This window comes from Anarrhichthys ocellatus, unplaced genomic scaffold (genome assembly GCF_004355925.1).
Source record: "Anarrhichthys ocellatus isolate YVR2014 unplaced genomic scaffold, GSC_Weel_1.0 scaffold51, whole genome shotgun sequence".
Taxonomy (NCBI): domain Eukaryota; kingdom Metazoa; phylum Chordata; class Actinopteri; order Perciformes; family Anarhichadidae; genus Anarrhichthys; species Anarrhichthys ocellatus.
Window position 1 is genome coordinate 2,626,105 of NW_022280081.1, and position 23,772 is coordinate 2,649,876.

Consider the following 23,772-nt stretch of genomic DNA (forward strand, 5'->3'; position numbering starts at 1 on the left):
AAAATTTTAAAAACCAGACACACATCAGTGAATTTAATGATGTTCTTCCAACTCAGAATATGGTGTTTGGTGAGAATATTGCAGTGATGGTGACTTTTGGGTTTTTTATCGTGTTTTTAGGGCTTATTTATGGAGAATATGAATGGATTTTAATGTTGTGCTGCTGGCTTGTGCCCAGCTGGTTAAGCAGTAGGTCAGATGGGGGATAATCATTGCATTAAAATACAATTTTGCCGCTTGCATGGTTAGACAATGTCTTATATATCTAAAATTCATGAGATTAAATTTTAAGACATTTGTCACATGTTTTTGTTACAGGTACCAGGATTGGTACCAAATAGCCAGATAAATTTCTGTAAACAGGACACACAAATGACACCGGGCAATTTTACGTCTGTTCATCTCGCCTGCTCGTCAGAATGAGGAAACAGCATCGTGCCGTTGTAGTCTAACTCTACTGTCGTAACGCCTGCCCAAATCAAAGCAAAAAGCACCACCCTGCCCCCTGCTGGCCACAGGGTGGAATGCACACACCATACACAGTGAAAGCACGTCGGTCCTTTATAAAATGATTATATTTCTAGCATATACAATGCTCACTCTAAACCATATTGGCTTTACATAACCCAAAACACACCAATTCACATGTGAAAGCACATTGGTGGGTGTCACACACTCCCCGACAAAGTAAAAAAATTGCTCCTGACATTTCCAAAAATTCAAAAGTTCCAAACTAACATCAAAATACATATAACTCACAATTTCTCTCCACATCAGAAACTCCCTTTAAAATCAGTAAACAGGTGTAATGTATGGCATGTATATGTTGGTGTCATGTACGCTGCAGGTTGGTATGTCAGTGGGAAATGGTAAGGTGTACCCCATAATGGTAAGTAAGATGCACTGTATGCCCCGACTGTGTTAACTGTAGGGTTCGGTTGTAATGAAGGCTGGCCAAGTGTGTCATAGGTCAACATGTTCCTCGGCCTTCTTTCCCTAGCAGATCGCCTAATCTCTGTGTGTATGTTTGCTGGAAGTGGGGTCACTGGTCTCTCTTCGTGTCCATTTCCTGCTTCTGTTTGGACTGACCAAGGTAAGTGTGCATTTTCATGCGTTCTTTCTGTATGTCTTTCCTCGTCTCCTGCAGGTGCTGAAACTGGATCAGGTAAGTATTCATTCTCAGTGAGTTGTGTTTGTCTTTGCTCTTCCCTTGTAGGTACTGTAACTGGATCAAGCAAGTATTCATTCTCACCCCAGGTTTCATCTCTTACAGATCCTTGGGCTGATCCTCTCTGGCTTGAACCAGGTCTGTCAGGCACTTGGACTGAACCTCTCTGTGTTCTGCTCATTGGTATACGTAGCCAATAGCCTCCAGTGCTCTGTTCATCCGCTGAATCGTCTGAGTTGTCACTCTTATCTGTCTGTTCCTCCAAATCACTGACTCTTGCATGCATTTTCCTCTGTCGTGTCTCAGGTGCTGACTTCTCCTGACAAAGAGGAGTTTCAACAGGTAGGTCGCTCACAGGTAACAACAGGTTGCGATGTAGAGTTCTCCTTTTCAGCTTATCTCCAGCCTCTGGATAGACAACGTACACAGGATTTTCAGATACCTGTTCCTTGACTATGTATATGGCCTTCTCCCAGTAGGCTTAGCTTTCCGGGCCCTCCTCGCTCGTTGAGGTTCCTTACCAGCACTCTGTCTCCGGGCTGCAGGACTGCTCCTTTCATCTTGCTGTCGTAATAGGACTTGCCTCTAGCACTTGACTTCTTGCTGTTCTCATTTGCAATCTGATAAGCATCAGACATTCTCTTTTCCCACTTTTGTGCATATCCCTTGGGTGAGACTAAGTCTGTCTCCCCCATCCGGCCAAATAACAGATCGATTGGCAGGCGTGGATGATGGCCGTAAAGCAAATAGGGCGAGTAGCCAGTGGACTCGTGTCGGGTACAATTGTACGCATGTACAATTTGTGGGAGATGGTCCTTCCAACGCTCTTTCTCCTTGTCTGCCAGCGTTTGCAACATCTGCAGTAGGGTGCGGTTAAACCTCTCAGCTGGGTTGCCTTGTGGGTGGTATGGCGACGTTCTGGAATGACCAACCCCTGACAGCTTCTGAAGCGTCTGAAACAACTCGTTCTCAAACTCACGACCCTGATCGTGGTGCAGTTTCGATGGGTAACCAAACCTGGGTATGAAGTCATTATATATGCGCTCTGCCGCAGTCCGTCCGGATTTGTTCTTGGTGGCGTATGCTTGGGCAAATCGTGTGAAATGATCAACTACCACTAGAATGTATTGGTAGCCTCCTCTACTGGTCTCAAGATGTAAGTAGTCGACACATACAAGCTCTAGAGGGGAGCTAGTGGTTATACTACCCATGGGGGCACGCGTGTGGGTGACAGGTTTTTTTTGTTTTATACATGGCCACTTTCTTGTGACATAGTCCTCCATCTCTCTCTTCATGTAAGGCCAATAAAACCGTTCCCTAGCCAAGTGGATCACTCTCTCAGTTCCCACATGCCCCATCTCGTCGTGAAGATGTTTCAATGCCACATGCTTTTATTTTGCAGGCAGGACAAGCTGCTGTCTTTCATCAGTCCGTCTGTACAGGAGCCCATTTTCCAGGTGTAGTTTGTTCCACTCGTGTAAGAGTTTTCTGGTGAGTAGATTTGTTGCTCTCCGTGTCTCATCAGTAGGGACTGCGCTTGTCTCTTTGAGCCTCACGTCCTCTCCGATGGTGGGGTCTTCTCCCTGAGCTCAAACAAGCTCATCGTGACTTATTGTTGGCAGGAGTGTCCGCGGCTCTTGGCTTGTGTTAAGAGAAGCGATATGCAAGGCAGCGATCCAGGCAACATCCTTTCTCTGAGCCGCTTTGTTTCCCTCCCAGGTCGTACACACAACATCTTGGGATAGCTCCTCAGTGCAGGTTGTGATGTATTTCTCCATATCCAGCGGGATGCGAGACAATGTATCTGCATCAATGTTTATCTTCCCAGGCCGGTACTTCACATCAAATCAGAAATCACCGAGTTCTCCTACCCAACGATGTCCAACAGCATTTAGCTTTGCTGTGCTCATGATGTAGGTGAGGGGGTTGTTGTCTGTATAGATCGTGAAATGCGGGGCATAGTACAGGTAATCCCTGAACTTCTCGCACACTGCCCATTTCAAGGCAAGAAATTCCAGCTTCCCACTGTGTAGATTGTAATTTTTCTCAGCAGGTGTCAAAGTTCTCGATCCATAACCAATGGCCCTCAACTTCCCATCTTGCTGCTGGTAAAGGATAGCCCCGAGGCCCTGCTCTGATGCTTCAGTATGCAGTACGAACGGTAAGTTGAAGTATGCCAACACAGGTGGGCTTGTGAGCATGTCCACGAGTCGCTCTAGTGTTGCTTGATGTTCTTTCGACCATTCCACAGGGGCCCTAAAGGACAGTTGGGGTCCCTTGGATTTCCCTCTGTGTTTTGGAGTCCCTGACATTCCATGTTTCACCTGCAGCAACTCGTAAAGAGGCTTTGCAATCCGTGAGAAATCCTGAATGTAGGATCGGTAGTAGCTTAGGAAACCAAGGACCCTTCTGATATCACCCACTGTCTGTGGTGTCTTGGTTTTGAGCAACAGCACCGCTTCCAGGTCTTTTGGGTCAATTTTCACTCCTTCCGCAGATACCAGTCGTCCCACGTAACGGACCTCACGCTGGAAGAGTTCACATTTCTCGGGCCTTTTACTCCATGACGCTGAAGGGCCTGTAGGACCTTGCGGACTCCCTCAACATGCTCTTCAAAAGACCTTGCATAACAGAGGACGTCATCGAGATATGGAATGCAGTACTCGTCCCTAAGGGAGCCAAGCATCTCCTCCATACTCCTCTGAAAGGCTGCAGGCGCATTAGAAAGGCCAAAGGGAATACGCACTCACTCGTAGAGGCCCCAGGGCGTGATAAAAGCCGTGAGATGTCTGGATTTCTGGTCGACAAAACCCTGATGGTAGGCTTTTCCCTGGTCCAAGATGCTGAACCAGGAATAACCACCAAGGGTGTCAGTCAAGTCTAGGATCCTGGGTAGCGGATGTCGATCAGCAACAGTCTTTTGGTTTAACAGACGATAGTCTATGCAGAGGCGTAACGTTCCGTCTTTTTTTCAAACGCACACCATGGGGGCAGAGTAAGGAGACTTGGATTTCACTATCCATCCCTTTGCCAGAAGGTCCTGGACGCACTCCTTGACTTCCCTGAGTAGTGGCTTTGGCACAGAGGAGTATGCTCTCGGAACAGGAATATGATCTTTGAGATTGAGCGACATTTGCAGACTCGGAATACAGCCTGTATCGTCACCATCTTGTGCGAAAGCTGCTGACTCCTCATATAACATTTTCTTTACTGCCTCTCGCTGTTCTTCTTCCAGGTGGTTGGTATCAACTGGTGGGTGCCACAATGATGGGCTTTCACCAGTAGATGGAGCAGTGGCACTGTTGATTGTCACGTTCTGTTTCGAGCGGTCTTTTGAGTCCTGGTCAGGTGAGTAAGTTTCAACTACTTTAGCGATTGGTTGAATATTACCCAGAGCTGTCTTTCGTGGCAGGGTGATGTCATGTTTTGTATTGTTCCCTACTGGCACAGCTAAATATGGTCGCTTCTGGTTTTGGACATCAAGCAAGCCTTCACCCACATCTAGCTGTTCTAATGATACGTTGTCTTCATCTAGTTCAAACAAGACAAGGCGGTCAGATGGATCCATGTTGGATGGAACTCTGCACTTTATCCAGGCAACCTGGCCAGCGGGAATGACAATGTCATGTTGGCCTACTCTCAGGCGTCCATTCACTGCATACACTTCCAGTTCATCATCATCTTTCATCAGTTCAGCAATTGGCCGGGTCTCAAAATGAGGTAGGTGTTTGCTTTTCCAGGACCGGTCGATCATACTGACTTGAGCCCCTGTATCCAGCAAAGCATGCACCGCTAGCCCATCCAGGTAACATTGGATTATGGCTTTTCTGCCAATTAATCTCGCGACTTGTTCATTTCTGGTGTTCAATGGTTCCTGTGGTAACTCGGTGGAGATCCCCCTCTGTCCATTTCTCCCTTTTGCACAAGCTACCACTGGAGAAGTAGATGGTGAGTTGTTAGTCTTAGTGATGCTTCTTGTGTGAGTCTGGTTTCCACTGACACCATTTGGCTGGAACGTTTGAGACCCGATCACTGGGCGCCCCCTGCAGCGACCGGCTCCAGTTTCCCTGGTGCTTGGGCTTTTTGAGACAACCTACGGCCCTGTGACCTTCTTCACCACAGTAGAAGCAATGGTTACAATTAGACAGGCCCTGCTCCACACATCTAGGACAGCCATTAGTTCTCTCCCTTCTTGGGTTAGTCATGTTCCTCGTCGAGAACTGGCACGTCTGCTCTGTTTTCAGTGGCTGTATGGGTTGTTTCATTGAGTCTACTACTCTGGTGAGTGCCTCAATTTTGGCTGAGAGTTGTTGTATTATGTCCATTCCAGCTGCATGTTCGGTGATCTGTTGCTTAGCACCCTGTTCTTGTGTTGTACTGGCGCCAAACTGTGCACTGCGAACATTAGTTTGGGTTTGGTGGGGTGTTGGGCCTAACCTCTGCTGCCTCTCACTTTCCTCAGTAGTTATTTTCATCACGTGTCTGAGAATTGTCTTATCTTTCACCTCAGCATCTGAGAGAAGAGGTTTTAGTTCCCTGCGGATATCATTGTGTCTGTGTTCCAGTCCCTGATACACTGTGTGTAAGAAGACATCTTGGACTGTAGCTCTGCTGTATTTTATGCTTGCATCAGGAAGGTTAGATGTAAACACTATTCTCTGTCCAATTGCTCTGTAGAGGAATTGTTGTGGAGTCTCATTATTGTTCTGTTTAGTGCACATCAACTCCTGAAATAGTTCAGTGCTATTCTTTTCCCTTAAATGGGACTGTAAGAATCCTTTAAGTTCTGCCACAGTCACATCATCTTTATTCATCAACATGTCTTTAAAGTTGCCTGGTTTGATTATCCTTAGCACAGCCCTTACTATTTCTGAGTCACTGAAGTCCTCTTGAATTCCTTCATCGATCTGTTTGCACACATTACTGTAGGTGATGTCTGAGTTGTGATCACCGATTTGACCTCCCTGAATTTTGAATTCTCTACGTTGGAGGTATGAGAGTTCTCTGATGGAAATCACCTTCTCACGTGGTTGGAGAGTACTGGGTTTGTACTGGTCACTACTGTATAATGTCTCTCTGTTCTGTGCAGCTGATTGTGTTACTGAGGGCTGTGAAGAAACTGACTGTGTAGTAGGTGTGGTAATACACTGCATAAGTTTCTTACTAAGCTCCTCATTGCTTTGCAGCATTTTCTGTAGTTCACTATTTGGTGTGGGCCCCACTGAACTAGCCATAGCGCCACTGGTGTTTTCAACTACTGGAACAGTTTGGTTTGTATTTACTGCAGTTGTGTTGTCTGTGTCACTAAAGTGAGTTGACCTAGCTGAATTAGTTGGAGCATGAGTAGTGTCAGTGGGTTGGTCATTAGTGACTGTGTCATGAACATTGGCATCATCATTAACAGTTATATCAAATACTACCCCGTCCTGACACTTAACAACATTATCAACAGTGTCCTTCAACATCAACAAATCCACCATACCGTTGTCCTCTAACTCAAGAAGACGCTGACTGTTCATGAAAGAGCTGATGTGTTCGAAGCAACCCTCGAGATCTCCCTCTTCTGGCAGACTGGTCCTTGTCTGGCTCTGGACCCACCATTTTGGCAATTTGAAAGAGTTCATCCGCTGACAAAGTGAGTAGGCTCTTCCTAATGTCCCACACTAGGCTCTTCCTCTCACTGTCCAACATCGTAGCTCTTTTCTTTACCCTCACGTGCGGTTCCACAGTCCAACAACTTTGTCTCTGCTTCAGTTCACCAGTCTACGCCCACATCCGTCTCTTTGCTCCCACAGCTTTTCATGGATTGCAGCATCAGCTCAGCTCTGGTCCCAAATTTCATCTATCACTGGATCAGCTGCCAGCTTTCCGGTGGTGCCGATCCCGGACGAGCCCCCAAAAATCTGTTACAGGTACCAGGATTGGTACCAAATAGCCAGATGATAAGTTTCTGTAAACAGGACACACAAATGACACAGGGCAATTTCACGTCTGTTCATCTCGCCTGCTCGTCAGAATGAGGAAACAGCATCGCGCCGTTGTAGTCTAACTCTACTGTCGTAACGCCTGCCCAAATCAAAGCAAAAGCACCCTGCTGGCCACAGGGTGGAATGCACACTCCATACACAGTGAAAGCACGTCGGTCCTTTATAAAATGATTATATTTCTAGCATATACAATGCTCACTCTAAACCATATTGGCTTTACATAACCCAAAACACACCAATTCACATGTGAAAGCACATTGGTGGGTGTCACATTTTACCTGTTTTTTAAAAGAGAGATTAGAATCAATAAAAATTCCTAAATATTTAAAATCTGACACTACCTGTAGCCTCTCACTAGCAACATAAACATCTTACTCCAGTGACACTTTGCAAGCCCTCTTTGTGAAGAACATACAAACAGTCTTTTTAACATTCAGGTGAAGGCAGGAATCTGCAAGCCATTTAGTTACATTTGTCATTGTGGACGTGAGTTTAACTGCAGCTTGTTCTTTGTTCTTTGCGTGCACATAAATCACTGTATCGTCAGCGTACATTTGAATATCACACCCATCACAGACACCCGGCAAATCATTAATGTATAAACTGAATAGGAAAGGTTCCAAAATAGAACCCTGGGGTACTCCCACGTTAGATCTTAGAGTAGATGATGAAACATCACCCGCTCTGACACACTGGGTTCTTCCTTCAAGGTAGGATTTCAGCAAGGCAAGAGACTCTTTGGAAAAGTTAAAATTTGACAGTTTGTTAATCAGGACATTGTGATTAACCGTATCAAAAGCCTTCTTCAGGTCAAGAAAAAACGCTGCTACTACACCCCCTTTATCCATTTTAAGCTTCACATTCTCTAAGAGGAAGCAGTTGGCTGTTTCAGTCGAATGATTAGCCCTGTAACCAAACTGCATAGGATGCAGCTGATATGGAGAGCTGTTGAGATGTTTAATAAGTTGCTCTGCAACACATTTCTCAGCAATTTTGGAAACAGCAGGGAGGATACTGATTGGCCGATAATTGGAGACATCGGTTGAATCTCCTGACTTAAAAATGGGTGTTACTATGGCTGATTTCCATCCTTTTGGAAACACACAGTGCCTGAGAGATTTGTTGACAATGCTTGTGATCGGATGAGCGAGTGTGCCTTTATGTTTCTTTGGAAAAATATTGTCAATTCCATAAACATCTTTGGCCCTAGAGTTCTTGAGTGAGCCTAGAACTCTGGTGACAGTAGATTCAGAGACTTCTTGAGTAGCGAAGCATGGTTGACCTTCATTTACTGGTATAGGATCAAATTGACCAGTACTGGAGCTTCGAGTTAAAGCTTCCACTGAGTTGATAAAGTATGAATTGAAAGCTGTACAAATTACAACTTCATCTTGTGTAAGGCACCCGTTCACATTCATTTTAAGTTGCTTCTTTGAATTGCTGTTCTGTTTGTCTGTCAACTTCTTTAGATTATCCCATATTATTTTAGAATTACCTCCTGCTTCATCAATGATCTTAATAAAAAAATTAGCTTTTGCTTTTCTAAGTTCTTTCGTTACCTGATTCCTCAGCATTACGAATTTCTGCCTATCATTTCCTAATTTAGACTTGAGTCCCAATTTTAACGCATAGTCCCGTTTTTTCATTAAATTCCAGATGTCACTAATTAGCCATGGAAGTGTGTTCTTTTGATTGTGTTTAATTTTGGCTTTTTTAAGGAAACTGTTAATTGTGGTCTGTATTGTGGATAAGAAGATGTTGCTATCTTCCTCCACACTTGCACCCGTTAAACAGTTGCTCCAATCAATTCCTTGTATAGCATCCTCAAATGAATTTTGGTCACCTTTCGGTATTCTTAATTGATAAGCCTTTCTGGTAGAAGACATATTAAAACGTTTCTTTGTAAGTTTTCTTGTTAAAAGTTTCAAATTATGGTCAGACATACCAGTTACCATATTGTGTGTTTTGATCATTCTTTCTGATTTATTCTTAAAAATCAAATCAATCTGGGACTGAGAAGAGTGGGTTATCCTTGTGGGTTTGTTCACTAACTGGGTCATATTAAAGCAATCAATTGTACGTTTTAGGGATTTTCTTACAGACTTATCCTCCCAATTTACATTAAAATCACCCACTAATATAACCTCTTTGTCAAAGTCACATTCCTTTAACATGGAATTAAGCTGATCATAAAATTCACATTTGGACGATGGTGGTCTGTAGAGACAGATAAGAGTAAGAGACATTTGAGATGATAGTGACACTTTCAGACCAATACATTCCAATTTGACATCACTTGACCACTCAATCTGGCTGCAGTTAAGGTGTTCTTTAATGTAAAACATTACTCCTCCTCCTTTACCACTAGATCTATCTCTTCTAAATATATTGTATCCACGTACATTCAGAGCAACAGAGGGCGAGTTTATATGTAGCCACGTTTCTGAGAGACATAGAAAGTCTAGGTTTGAACAGTGGTGGGCCGTCAGGGCCTGCAAGGCCTTCTCTGCTGGCCGAAACAGAATCACAAAGTTATAGCTATTTTATAATTTAATAATTTTTCTTAAATACACTACATGTATTATAAGTTAAAAAAATATTTTTCCCATTATCTTATTTTCTCATTGCACACCTACTGTCTTCCTCAGTTGCTCTGCTTCCAGTGCAGCTTGTTTTAAGTAGAGCTTTTATCCAATCAAATTTCACCCCTGTGTCTCTAGGTAAGAACAGAGGCCTGAGGCCTGCAGACTCACAAGTGCATCCCTTTGCAGTTTAAGTTAATGGGGACGATATTGTTGATTGTCATTGTGTTCAACCAATCAGATCTTTAGTTTGACATGTTGGGCGTATTCTTTGACGTGCCAGAGCCTGCTAGCTGGCCTACAAGTACGTGATTGGTCAGTGGGCTGTCAGTGACAATCCCAATATCTGCTGCCTCTGTCGAGCGGACATTTTCAGCCTCAAACGCATTAAAACGTATTCAAGAAATACAACTGGGGAGGCTCGACTGTCTTCACTTGATCGAGAAGGACTTCTTACTGGAACTAAAACGCATGGATGTACTGAACAACCGTGGGATTAAACTCTTTATTAACAAAGAAAGGAGGATGCACTTTGTCTTTTAAATAGTGAACAGCAGCTCTGGTAAGTTAAATGCGTTTGTTTTTACATCTGCAGTAGCTTTAATATGCTTGTTTATATATTATTATTTGTGCAACTTGTTTTTATGAAGATTTTTGTTTGGTTTTATATGTGAAAGGAACCATTGTTACGTCCAATGTTGCTCTGGGGACATATTTAGCAGGTGCCAGTGTTGGCAACTTGGCGACTTTCTCGCTAAATCTGGCGACTTTCCAAACCCTCATGGCGACTTTTTTTGTCAAAAGCTACTAGTGACAAATCTAGCGACTTGTTCTGGTGTTATTGGAGAATTTTCTGGTGTTTTGACGTTAAAGCACGTACGTTCTGCACTGTCGTGAACGAGCAGCGGGTGCTGCCATGAGCACCTCCGCCGCCGCCCACAGAAGCCACGCTCAGCAGTCCCAGCTGCAGTCAGAGCAGAGAGGAGACGCACTCTATCTACAGGTGTTGAGCTTCATTTTTACACGAAAGAAAAAATAACCGTAACTGTGTTTCAGCTGCAGGACAGCAGTGAAGGCCCAGGTATAAAATGCACGGCCCGCCACTGGGTTTGAACATGATCCAGATAAAAATAATTGTTTAATCTTTTCATACATTTGAACACTCAGAGGCTGCCTAAATTATGGCTTTTAAAACAGATTTTGGCAGTTGATTGACTAAAGAAATTATACAACTATCACTTGGGAGATTTCTTCAAACCAAAGTAAATACCACAAATAAACGTACCACTTGCTCAGTCACTCTGTCTGTTAGGAGCAAGCGTTGTTTAAATTATAGATGAACGCATTTATATAAGAACATCCATCTTGGAGTTCCTATCAGACCCCAGATCAGGCCTTGTTTGAAAGGAAGGAAACATGGATGCTCCTTTGTTTGGAAAACACATGTGAGGGTCTTGGCCAGCCATGAGACCAGAGTCAGATTCCAACACGAGACACCGACGCAAAATTACCAGATTAAAGTAAAGTGAATTTTTACAGAAGAGGATAGAAGTTTACGATTCTCATTGTGTCAAGCAAATACAACTTTTGCTGTATTCTCCAGTTATTGTGTAAAGTGTTTAAAGGTGTTAAGCAGACCCATTTCCAAAATGCAATTTTGCTTTTGTTCTGTGTTGGGTGATGTTTCTATTAAAGAGCATACGATTAAAGAGAGGCAGAGTGGTTGAAAGCTACTGCCTGCCTTTCCAGCTTGTCCTTATTAGAGCAGTAACACAGCTGTCAGCACAAGTTGTGGCTAGCCTACGCATCCAAACATATAGCAAGCACACACTGCCGTCTCTTTTTGCCAGTCACCTTGGTGACGGGGCTGACTAAGGAACTAAAATAAAGTACACTCGGTACACTCTGCTGGATTCAGATTGTACTGTGTCTTCACTAATGTGTGTGATTTCAAAGTGCTTCTTTTTCTCCAAGTTGGCCTTCCTGCCACAGCAAGCTGACATTTTCCACCACTGAAAACTGACCTTTTGAAAATGCTCTTTGGAATGGTGGCAAAAAGTATAAAAAGAGCCTTATGAAATCCCTGATGTATGGCTGTCAGTCTTCACAGATATGGTTAGGAATACAGTATATTAAACAGAAACATTCTACCTCCTAAACATATGTCAGTGACTGTGTGCTTCAGAGCCAAAGTCCCACCACACATCTGGGTTAGCCTTTGTTCCATTATATGTAGCTTTCTCACAGAGCAGTTCTTTTGTCAGTCTTCCTGAAACAATTAATGTTTCCGTGGGATTTCTATCCATATTCTGGACTAAATGGGTATCTACAGCAGTTCTGGATATAGAAATGTCAACTCCTGGTCAGAATGACATGTTGGGGGACTGAAATGATGGGGTATTCTAATTCACTGAAGGGAGATGAATAAATTGGTCAGAAAAAAAAGTGTTGGCTTCAAAACTCTTGTTTCGTGAAGGTCAATGCACACACGACACAATGGGTGCCAGAAGGCAAAAGCTCTGTTCACTTAAAGTTCAACTGTTGATTGGTGTGCATTGCCCCTGAAAATAAATAAAATAAACTTAGGTCCAACAGAGGCAGTTCTGAAATGTGGCTCTCAAGGTCCAAATACCAAAAGAGTTTCACAGATACGACATATCGCAAAAACTCGGTCTGCAGAGCCCTCCTTTCTCAAGTTTCAAAACTGTCTAGAAGCGCTTGGTTTTATACTCCCAGATGGCTACCGACAGCCCGTTGCCAGACAGATCTCTGCATGTTGCTACTACATCAGAAGCTTTCTGTGACATTCAGTAGTAGTGCATGAAATATTCACAAATAAGTAGACATGGAAGAGTTAGACAGGTTTTATGGCACTGTTCGCCACTTTAATGAATGAATGCAATTAAATATCAATTCAATGCAAAAATGATAAAGAACTAGAAATTGTTCTGTGAGAATGTACAAGTTTGGAATTAACAAACCTCCCACAAACCACCCCCAGTGTTTATGGTCCAATTTTCACTTTCCTTCCTGCCTGTTCACAGACGCACACACACTGCGAGCGAGCCAAGTTGGTTGAGTACACTTGGCTGTCTTTTATGGTTTGTATCATAAACCCCACACTGGGTCAGGCTTCGGTAGGTTGGCGTTTCTGCAAACTGTTTATGGTTGTCAGCAATGGACCGATGGGAGGTGTAGGCCAGTTTATAGTAAATATCAAAGGCTTCAATAAAGATCAAGGCACAAGCCTAAAGCTCTCAAACAAAGTTGTTTACTGCTTAAAAAAGGGGTCTTCTACTGGCAAAACAAATAATTAAAACATAACCCAAACTGTAAAAGAAGTTGTACTTTGAAAATGAACATAGTTATGCTTTACACTTTAAATGAATAAGCAGGATCTTGTCTGAGGCCATGTCCACATTACTCCGTTTTTGTTTGGAAACGCATATGTTTTGCTACGTTTACACTGACCGTCCACACTACACCAGCGTTTTACAGCACCGTAAACGGAGGAGTTTGAAAACGCTCCCGAGGTCGGAGGAGTTTGAAACTCCGGGGTTGCGTTTTGTGTGGACGGCCGAAAGCGGATACATTCAGAAACGATGACGCCCACACCCGCGTACGCTACTTGATTGGTTCTTAGCAGTCATGACATATCCTTCCCTGATTCGTCACATGCCTATCACGTGACCCTTACCCGGAAGCTCACAAACAACAACATTGATTACCGATCGACTACCAGGTTAATTTAACATGGACAACTGATTGCAGGCGTTGCTGACCTTGTTGTATTTACCAGCAGCTGTTGTTCAGTTAAAGTCTGCATTTCTGTGGAGGAAGCAGCTGTTATTGGAGCGATTAGCGAGCGGCGTGACCAGCAGCGTTATCAGCCCTACGGAGCGGCCGTCTGAAGCCACGGTTGGCAGTAAATGCTATCCAGTAGGACAGATGGCTAAGCCACCAGCAGAGCTACGTGTGAGAACAGACAACAACGAGAAAACGAGTGAGACGTGTGTTGACCACATTTATGGACCCATAATCTAGTAAACGTTTACGTGTAAGTGTTGATTTTAAAGTAAATTTGATATGTGTGAGAGAGAGAGATAGAGAAAGACCCGCAGCGCTGTAACTAAGTCTGAAAAATAAAACTTCTAAAACTTTGTCTGTTTGAGTTTATAGAGGAATATTTTAGAGGAAGATCTTAAGTATCAAACACAACCTTTCATTATTAAAGACTACTATATTACTCTGTTGTATTTTTTTTAACTAAGCAACCAATCTACTTCCTGTTTACACCGTCATGCGCATGCCTAGTGTACGTTAATGGTCACGTGATATCCGTTTTCGAAGGTTGCCGTGTGGATGCAGATCAATTCGAAAAGGATGCTGAAACACCCGTGTGGACGGAGGTCGTTTCTATTTGAAAACTCCGTATCCAAATAGAAACGGAGTAGTGTGGATGTACTCTGAGAGCCTTGTTCCACACACAACAGGCAACGGAAAAGCCGGAATGTAAGCTTTGATGTCATTCCGTTCCTTCTTCCTCTGATTTTCTGAAGGGGGGTGGAGAGAGGGATCACTTCCTCTCTCCTCTGAACCCAGAAAGTCATTGTACACAGTGAAAACTGCCTTGTCTTTTAACTGCAAAAATGTCCAACTCCACCTAAAACAAAGATGTTGTCATTAAAATTAAAATGTCTGCACCACCAGAGACTATTTTGTTTTGGTACCACAACATAACCTGTAAATACCCACACTGCGGCATTATCAATCATTATTTTTCAAAATAATTATGACTAAACCCTAATATGTTGATGTAAAATTGTATAAAACAAAAAAAAGCTGCAAATCCTCACATTTGAAATGCTGCAACTAGAGAATATTTGTCAGTCTGCTTGATAAATTACTTATTTAAATTACTTAATTTACTGAGAATGAACTGCTTGTTTCAGCATTAACCCACATACTCCAACAAAATAAAAGGTTTGTAAAGAATGTGGAGCAATAGCCAACTTCACGTACTGGAATACCAGTCACAGGGGTGTCTCTCTCTTGTATAAGGCTGCACTGGTGGGCCCTTCAAACTGCAGTTTGATGGCCTGTTTCAGATTGAGTTTTGGGTCTGTGGTTGTCATACCGACCATAACATCCTCCGGCAAGGCACTACAAGGTGGGACTGGGCTAAAACTGTAGCAAGCAGGTGACAAAATGTTCTTCTGGGGTAGAGAATCCCAAGCCTCCCCTTGAAGTGGGCTTTGTAGTCTATATGGGTAGCCCAGAGGAGGACTTTCTCTGTTTTTAGCACCTACTGCAGGGCTATCTTGCCCTGGCATTATCCCAAGGGAAGCCATGACTGAGTTCCATTTGCCACCAGCATTAGTAGTCCTGTCTGCTTTAATTAAGTTTGAGTTTTGTTTGTTCATTTTGTCATGATATTCAAGTCCAGATGACAAGCCTTTCTGAGGCAGTGCGCAGTTGTGCACCATGGCAGCGACTGTGCAAACAGTGGTAGGAGGGCTGAATTTGGGATGACTCTGACTGCTTCCATGGAGGCTGCCCATGCCCGAGCTCCCTGGTGGGGGGAGGGTGGAGGGACGACTACGACTGCGGGGCAGTGAGTGCTGTTGGATTTGCTGAATAAAGCTGAGGCTGTCAGCTGGCACTGTCTGCACCGTAGCCAGCGAGTGGCAGGTAGATGAGGTTTGGGAGCTCTGCATGGAGTGGAATCGTTCGGCAGTGGAGCCGGGAGAAGATACTGAAGAGGAGGAGGCTGTCACTTCACATCCACTACTCTCGAAGATGCCTGAGCAGAGGATCTTGTTGGGTTTTGAAGGGGAGACATTGCTAGAGTTAGGCAACTGGCCTACGTATGGCTGGGCTCCGTAGCTCTCCAAGAGTCTGACAATGCTGGAGTGCCCGTGTTTCCCAGCCACTTTGACTGGACTACGGCCATATTTATCCATGTGATTGGGATTTGCACCTCTTTCCAGAAGCATTGCAACAATGTTTGCATGTCCCTCCTGGGCGGCAATGCTGAGAGCTGTTGCCCGCTGCTGACACGCAAGGTCTATAATGACACCACTGGTTTCAAGGAGACGATGTCCTACTTCAGCATGTCCTGTCCAAGCCACTGAATGGATTGGGGGTCTCCCCTCTGTGTCCTGCGCATTGGGGTTTGCCCCATGCTTTAGCAGTAGGTCTACAATCTTAATACACCCCTGCCAGGAAGCTACATGAAGTGCTGTACGGCCCTCAGAGTCTCGGGACTCCAGGGGCACCCCTCCTTTCTCTATGAGGAGATTAGCCTTTTCAAGGTATTCCTCCAACACCAGGAGGTAGAGCAGAGGCCTTCCCTCTGCATCCCGAACATCAGTATCAGCCCCTCGCCTCATAAGCAGCTCGGCAACCTCAAGATGGCCCTCCAGTAGGGCGGCACTCAAGGCAGAATGTCCATCGTACGCCCTGTAATCAATGGGAGAACGTCTGTCCAACAACAGCCTGACGGTGCTCCAGTGACCTTCCTGGGCAGCCAGTATAAGAGGGGTGCGTCCTTCAATGTCCATCTCTCCGACACGTGCCATGCTGCCTTGCTCCGTCAAAGCAGCGCACACACCTCGATGGCCTTCACAGGCAGCAGCATGTAATGGAGTCCAGCCAAGGTCGTCCTTGTGGTTCTCGTCCAGGCCTCGGTACAGCAGGGCGCGGACAACCTCAATACTGCCCCTCGCTGCTGCCAGGCAGAGTGCCGTTCTGCCTTCACAATCAATGGCGTCCACAGCTGCTCCCCAGAAAAGCAGCCGTGACACAGTCCTCATGTGGCCCATTGCTGCAGCTGCCAGCAGGGGAGTGACAGCCGCTGCTGCTGAGACATTGCCATTAGGGCCAGCAGTCTCATCTACATCAGCACCAGCTTCTAACAGAAGTTCAACTATGTCGTAATGGCCCTCGTAGGCTGCAAGAAGCAATGGTGTCATTCCATCATGGTCTCTGTGTCCTGCATCTGCTCCACGCTCCAGTAACAGACTTGCTACCTCACCATAACCTTTGACCCCAGCTGCTGTAGGAACACAGAGGGCAGAGACTGACAGAGCAGTGCGCCCATCTCCATCAGCTAAGTTAACTTCTGCTTTGTGGTCCAGCAATATCTCCACAGCTTCATGATGTCCCATATACGCAGCAGCGATAATCGGCGTGCGGCCCATGCTGTCAGCTTTGTCAACCTGTGCCCCATAGTCCAGCAGGGTCAGGACAATTTCCTCATGCCCCCCCCACGCAGCAGCTCTGAGAGCAGTACGGCCCTCAGCGTCACATCCATCCACATCTGCTCCTGCATCCAGCAGAAGCCGGACAGCCTTGCTGTGTCCTCCCCAAGCTGCAGAGCGCAGTGCTGTCCAGCCTTCGTTGTCGACATGCTCCATCATCCGCACAGCAGTTTCTGGCCCCTGGCTATTGGTCCAATCCAGGAGCACAGACAACACTTTGACATGCCCCTGCCTGGAAGCCAAAGTGAGTGGCGTTTGACCCTGTTGATCATTGACCAGTGGATCCAATCCACGAGCCAGGAGAAGTTTGGCTACATTTGCAGAACCCTCGTGGGCCGCACTGGCAAGCAAGATCTGTCCATCTGTAGAACCAGGCTGGTTTACAGAGACCCCACAGCCTAGAAGCTTCTTTACAGACACGTCCCTTTCAAAAGCCTGTTTTAAACTACTCCCCTCTTCACCTGTACAATGCACTCCAACACTTGGGTGGGAATCTGAAAGACAGGCTGCAGAGACGAGCCCACAACTCATTAACAGCTGAAGGGCTTCCTGACTGACTAAAACAGGAGGCTGGCTTATGGATGGGGTTAGTGCAATACTGCCACTTGTTGTAAGAGCAGGCACACCTGCCCACAGCATCCACAGTGCCAATAATGAGGGGTTATCTTTATGGTGACCTGATAAAACTAAATGTGTGGCTAGCTGGCAAGTGTCTGCAATGTCCAGGTGGGGTCCCTGCAAAGTCAGAGCCATGGCAAGCATACTGTGACCCTCTGTTCTGCTACACAGGTACTTCTGTGTGCAATACTTAACATCCGTCAGCCACTCAGCAAAGCTGGCATGAAAAAGTAGTTTGGTTCCCTCAGGGCCATCGATCAGGAGAGGTGTGAGGGTTCGGAGTTTGTTCTGGAAGTCCTGGTGGTTGAGCGAGGTGTCATGTGTCCATGTTGCCGTGAAAAGCTGCTGAGGCGTGAGGGGCCTTGCGGCAGCCAAGAGGACATTGAGGAGAGGCCTGACAAAGACAAAGAGCCCCCGGGGGAAAAGTTTCTGGCACAACCACAGGTAGAGGCCATTCAGAGTACCGGGAATGTCACGGATCTCCCTGAGACCCACCAGTGCACCTCCCACACCATCCAGCACGCGCTCGAGGAAGAGAAAGCAGCCGCCACTCTTAATGTGCAGCAGATTCAGCATGTCAGCCGTGTCAGGAGTGAGCTGACGGCGAAGTGTTGCGTCTTCATCCAGCCGACAAAGGATATACTGCTGCACGTCACGGACTGGCGGAGGTTTGCGCAGATCGTCTAGAGAGATCCTACGAAAACCTAAAACACAGAAAGAGCAGGTTTTTTAAACCCAATATAGTCTATACATATACTTGATACCAGTGATATGGTATTTTCTCTCTCTGCTTTTCTATTTTCGAAGTGAGTTTGAAGTGTCTAGGTAGAGAACACCTTAGTTAAAGAACATTTTGACCAGAGAAGAGGAGATATGTGTATACTGTTCAGCAGCTACGAAACAACACCTCACTTCATTTATAATATGTTTGTAAAATAAAGCTGGAGCTTATAACCGGAGGACTCAACCTAGTACCAGCTTTTAACAAGAGTTACAGTCAAAGGTCTCTTTAGCTATAGCTACACAAAAGGCCAATACTGTATAACTTTTGTATTTGTATTCATATATTCGATGCATGGTTAATGTGGATGTTAAAATCACAAGAAATAATAAGTAAAAAATATTTAGATTTTGATTTTCATCTCAAAAACTATTTGGCCATGGTAGTAATTCCGAAAATAATTGTTTGTTTACTGTATGTAATCAATTGTCATAAAAAAGCCCCGACATAATCAGTGTTGAGACAAATATATAACAGTCAGCGATTTCAATGTCCAATCATTGCTGCCCAATGTCCACCACACACATGCATGAGGTAGTCCATGTTTGTCAGGCCCCACATTATTATTATTATAATGATATAATTATCATTAACAACATAATATCTTAAAGTGCAAATCCCATTAAGATGAGTTACTCTCTCTTCATACCTGAGAACATCTTGCACACAACCTTGTTGTGGCGGCGGACGGAGCAGACCAGGAGCAGCCAGCCGGGCAGCAGGTGTTGATTGGCGGCCAGGAGCTGCGCAATGGACGTTCCACTCCCTTCGCCTGCCCCATACCCTACGTCGAGGGAGTCCACCAGCACCATCAGAGTCTGGGCAGGAGGAGGAAGGTCTAACAGGGGTCCCAACACTGCTCTAAGGACATATGAGAAAGAGCCAAGACACACAAGGGAAGAGATTAAATGTCTGCAGAGTAATTACAATCACAGACAAACACAGCAGGTTGATGTGTACTGTCAAGACGACATTTCCCTCAAACGACATCTCAGACCTTTAACATTGAAATACAGCTGTGACTAGGGAACTAGAATCGCAAATATATTATCTTCTACTGTGATTAAACTCTGGAATATGATGTAAAACATTTAAGAAATTCAGAACTTGGCAAAAAAACATAAATCCCAGCGCAACTGTCCTTTGAAGAGCACAGTTAGCACCCGCACCCTGCTGTGATCTGATGGTGACTCAGGTACATGGAACCTCTGAAATGTCCCGCTCCACCCTGGGCACGCTCTCACACTCACACTCACACACACACACACACACACACACACACACACGGGTTGATGTGTGTACACAGATTATAAATACACACACACACACACAATCCTACCATACTTCTCCTTTTGAAGTACTTCAACCGATTGTAATTTCCAGACACTTAAAACCCCTCAATGTAACATGTCTCAGCTTTGATTTAATTAATTTTTACGCACACTTCTGTAAAAACCGTAGTTTAGTCCTTGCTAGTTCAAACTAACGACTCATTTATGTGAGAATCAAATCCTGCAGTCATCAAGATTACTGTACAGAGCTGTTGGAGCATGAACACTACATAATGAAGTGCAAGTTGTATGAGGGAAGGGGGGACTCTTGAGAACGAAGTTGTTGCTTCCAGATGATTACTGTGGCTGCAGGAAAAACATGCCTGAGGCAAAGACAAACTACTGTTTTCTTACACCTATGATGATGCTCTGGTAACTGTATGGTAATACTAGCTATTATAGGAACCCATGTCCACCCCATCCAAACAAAGCCAAGCAGCACCAGACCTGTGTTTAAACTGGGACAGGGTACAGGGGGGGGGTTGTGACTACTTTTAGACCATACAACTTTGAATTTTAAATTGTTGCTTTAGAGTACTTTTTAGACAGACCAAAAAGAAAATAAGTTTGTAATTTTTTGTGTGTTTTATAACTTTATTGAAAATGTTTCATGAACTAAAAACTAATACATAACACTGTACTTACAGCAAAATACTGAATCTCCATTGTAAAAATGTCAGAAAACACATTGAATAATACATTTTTACCAGGTCTGGTTTTATTCAGTGTTCCGTTTAGCAGAAATCTGTACAGAGCTGCACATACAGTCCCCCTGTCTAAACTGTCCATAACCTGTCCTTTTAAAGGTGACAAACAGTGATTAACCTGTGACAGCAGTCTGGTGTGAATGGGTCACACAGGCTAAACCCAATAATCCTGCAGCAAACAGGGTTCACATTTGTGTGTGCTGTCATTATTGTTAATGTCTATATTTTAGGCCAGAAGGTCCAGTCATCTTTAGTCACCAAACAGGTTTTCTTTAAACCCCCAAATTTAAGGTAAAAAGAAACTTAGATTTTTTTAAGCATGAACAGGATCAACAGACGTTGGCAATTTTGTTTGTTTCTGGTGCCTAATAAAAGCAAATCCAGCAGTGTTTCCAATCTTGTAAAGATCATTCAAACGTTTCAGTGTACTCTGGTAAATCCAGAAAGCTTGGCGATTGAATCACACAGAAGCCTGTGAAGTTGAGTTACTTAAAGCAGGGTCATTCGCCAAACATGTTGAGGTCAACATCAAAGTATCAGTCTCGGGATGAACATATGCAAAGGAGTGGGGAGTGAAATTTCAACATCACAGAAATGAATCATCCGTAATGATAAGACTTTGGCAACAAATCGACCGTGTTTGAGCTACAGCCGTGAAATTGTGCATTACTACATGCACATTGTTGCATGTAAAAAGTAATATAAAAAGTAACTATTACCTCCTCTATTAAACTGTCCATAACCTGTCCTTACATAATGGACATTTTAACTAGCATCGCGTACTGGTGTCAACATGTACATTAGTTCAGGGTTTATTATTCAGCAGAGGTGGTAAGTCACCCACTTCCTGACACATCTCCCTTCATGATAAATAAGGTAGAAGAAAGTAGCCTAAACAGTAATGAGACTCAAATAATATGGTGTTTGCTGTGTGGAATAGGATTTCTAATTTTCTCCTGAAGGACAATGTTATATAAATTAATGAATAACATTTACATTGCGTGATGTTTGTTGAGTCAGTCTTTCAGACAAGGTGGCCCGCATCTACTATAAAAATGCGAGACTACACCACCAATTGCTTTTTTTTTTTTAAACTAACTAAAAATGCTTACAAATAGCTAAAAAAAATGCCCATCACAAGTTCCCAGTTCCCAAGGTGACATCATCAAATTGCATATTTTGTGCAACCAACAGTTTTAAGACCCAGTCATATAAAAAATTCTGCAAATTTGAGAAGCTTGTAGAACTTTCTGCTTGATTTGGCTTTATATGATGAATTTTAATTATTTTTTTTCAAATTCTTTTTGAGAAGTACAAAAATCTAGGTGAATAGTAATCACACAAAGAGAATGTCTTTAGTCAGAGAGGTTCAATCGTGATATAATGTGATATAGTTGTAGAATACACCTTCTGTTGGTCCAGAATGTTCCAGCTCATCTACACTGCAGTCCTTTTTACTCCAAGTAAAGTCTGAGGATTTGTTGTAGCGAATGGCCACTGAGTCATCTCATTACCTTAACACCTCATTGCCTTCCACGGTAGCCTTGACTTTTATCATGGGGCATATGTTGCAATTAAAAGCGGATTTAAGCCCTGCCCTTGGGTGACGGCTACATCTGGGTTACAACAAGCTTATCATACCTCTGTTTGCATTAGTCATCCGATTACAGCGACACTCCCTCACCGGGCGCACGTTCAGGTCTGCGGAGGAGGAAACGTTAATGATCCTTTATTGCTGGTTGAAGCTTTCTGCTCCATTCTGCCCACATAGTCCTGGACACAGGATGGTGGGTGACCTTTGACCCTGAGCTTTAATTCAGCTTGTAAAGGTTAGCATGTCACAAACAAGCCAGGTTTTCAGGTGGTGGTTTTCTAACTGAACCTAGAGTAAGATTCAGATCTGGAGAGCATCTTGGTCCTGGAACAAACTGCCTGATGACCACTATTTTTCGAACGCTTATGATTCGTTATTATACTACACTGTTGGTGTGTGTCTGTAGTTTATGTTTGTGGGTTTTTTCGGTTATTCAGTCGTGTGGTGTTTTTTTCCGTGCATTCCTTCTCGTTATCGTTGCCTTTTCTTCTGCATGTACCCCGTTGCTGCATGAATTTGAATACGAAACATGTTGAGTTTACTTGTAATGAAACGCACAGTATAATACAACATTGTGTTGCGTTACTGAGCTGAGTTCAGGAGCAACGATCACGGTCAGGGATGACCCAACTGGCTGTAAAACTCGTTTTGTAGCAACACTACACTGTTAACTGATGTGCACATGTTCTTATTGCATTTTTATTTAAACTCTACTTGACCAGGCGAGCCTCATTCAGACAAAAGAACATTTTTCAATAGTGCCCTGGGCAAGATAGGCAAGACTACAAATACTGTATAAAAAAGGCTAAAAGAAAATATCACAAGCTCAGAATTAAAACATAACTACAACAGTTTGTGGTTTAAAAGCAAAGTGTGGCAAACACAGGATAATATGATAATGTTGCAGTCAAGCAAACCATATAATAAATGAGTATACAATGTGTATGAGCATTTAGTAACCATGCCAACATGTATACAGTATATGCATGTCAGCATGCAAGTGTGAATTGACACTTTTCTGACACAGAAAAGCAGTTTAGAAAGCAGTGCATTATGCTTGTGTCCTACTTTGTGTTATTTCCGCAGCTCATTAAAAGTGAGCGAAAAGCAGAAACCGCACGGCAACTATTCCCTCAATAACATCACAACACAAAATCCCTTTTCATCACGTTGCTACCTGTTCATCGTTATTTATGTCCTATGCAGTCCGGTAGCAGCCTCCACGAATAGCGCTCGTAATCAGAGAGCTCTCTGTGACACTGAGAGCGGTGAGGCCCACTGAAGTAGAGATTCATGTCCAATGAATGAGTCACCTGACAGTCCGTATGATTCATATGATGCGTTTCCTCCTGTGGCAGTGGTGGAATGTAACCAAGTACATTTATTTATGGGACATTTTGTTTTATTTGTAATCAATGAATCAAATTGTCTAGCAAAAAAAAACAATTAAAAAAAAAAAACCTGTGGCTGTCGCAGAACTGTAAGAAGCCCGACCTGCCTGCCTCGCTGTGCACAGTCTGGAAATGAACTCATTGTGCATCGCCAAAGTCTTCCTCAAGCTGCTAGCTTGACAACGTGTCACGGGAGTTCACGGGTTAGGACCCAATCGCAAGACCACAGGAGACAGAAGTTGATATAAACAGGTTTTATTTAGCCTGAATAAAGAGAAGACAGGAAGGTGTGGAGCCCGTGGTCCGACACCAGAGAGTAGGCAGATCGACGGTGTGAGTCCCGTGGCTCGA

At 44.0% G+C, this 23,772-nt stretch overlaps 2 protein-coding genes across 4 annotated transcripts in view; both read right to left on the bottom strand.

Moving 5' to 3' along the window:
* Positions 1 to 123: 123 nt before the first annotated feature.
* Positions 124 to 6,859, bottom strand: LOC116395901 (uncharacterized). The gene has a single exon (XM_031870118.1). It carries the CDS (start codon positions 6,790 to 6,792, stop codon positions 5,131 to 5,133), a length of 1,662 nt encoding a protein of 553 aa, XP_031725978.1. The 5' UTR covers positions 6,793 to 6,859; the 3' UTR covers positions 124 to 5,130.
* A 7,184-nt stretch (positions 6,860 to 14,043) lies between these two features.
* Positions 14,044 to 23,772, bottom strand: part of ankrd50l (ankyrin repeat domain 50-like) — an 18,992-nt gene continuing 9,263 nt past the window's right edge. For 2 of the 3 annotated variants that reach the window (XM_031870116.1, XM_031870114.1), the window contains exons 3-4: positions 19,048 to 19,259; positions 14,044 to 18,321 (exon numbers count right to left, since the gene is read on the bottom strand). In XM_031870116.1, coding sequence (XP_031725976.1) covers positions 14,771 to 18,321; positions 19,048 to 19,259 — 3,763 coding nt within the window. In that variant the 3' untranslated portion in view covers positions 14,044 to 14,770. The remainder of the gene's footprint in view (positions 18,322 to 19,047; positions 19,260 to 23,772) is intronic. The other variant, XM_031870117.1, reaches the window with a different exon arrangement.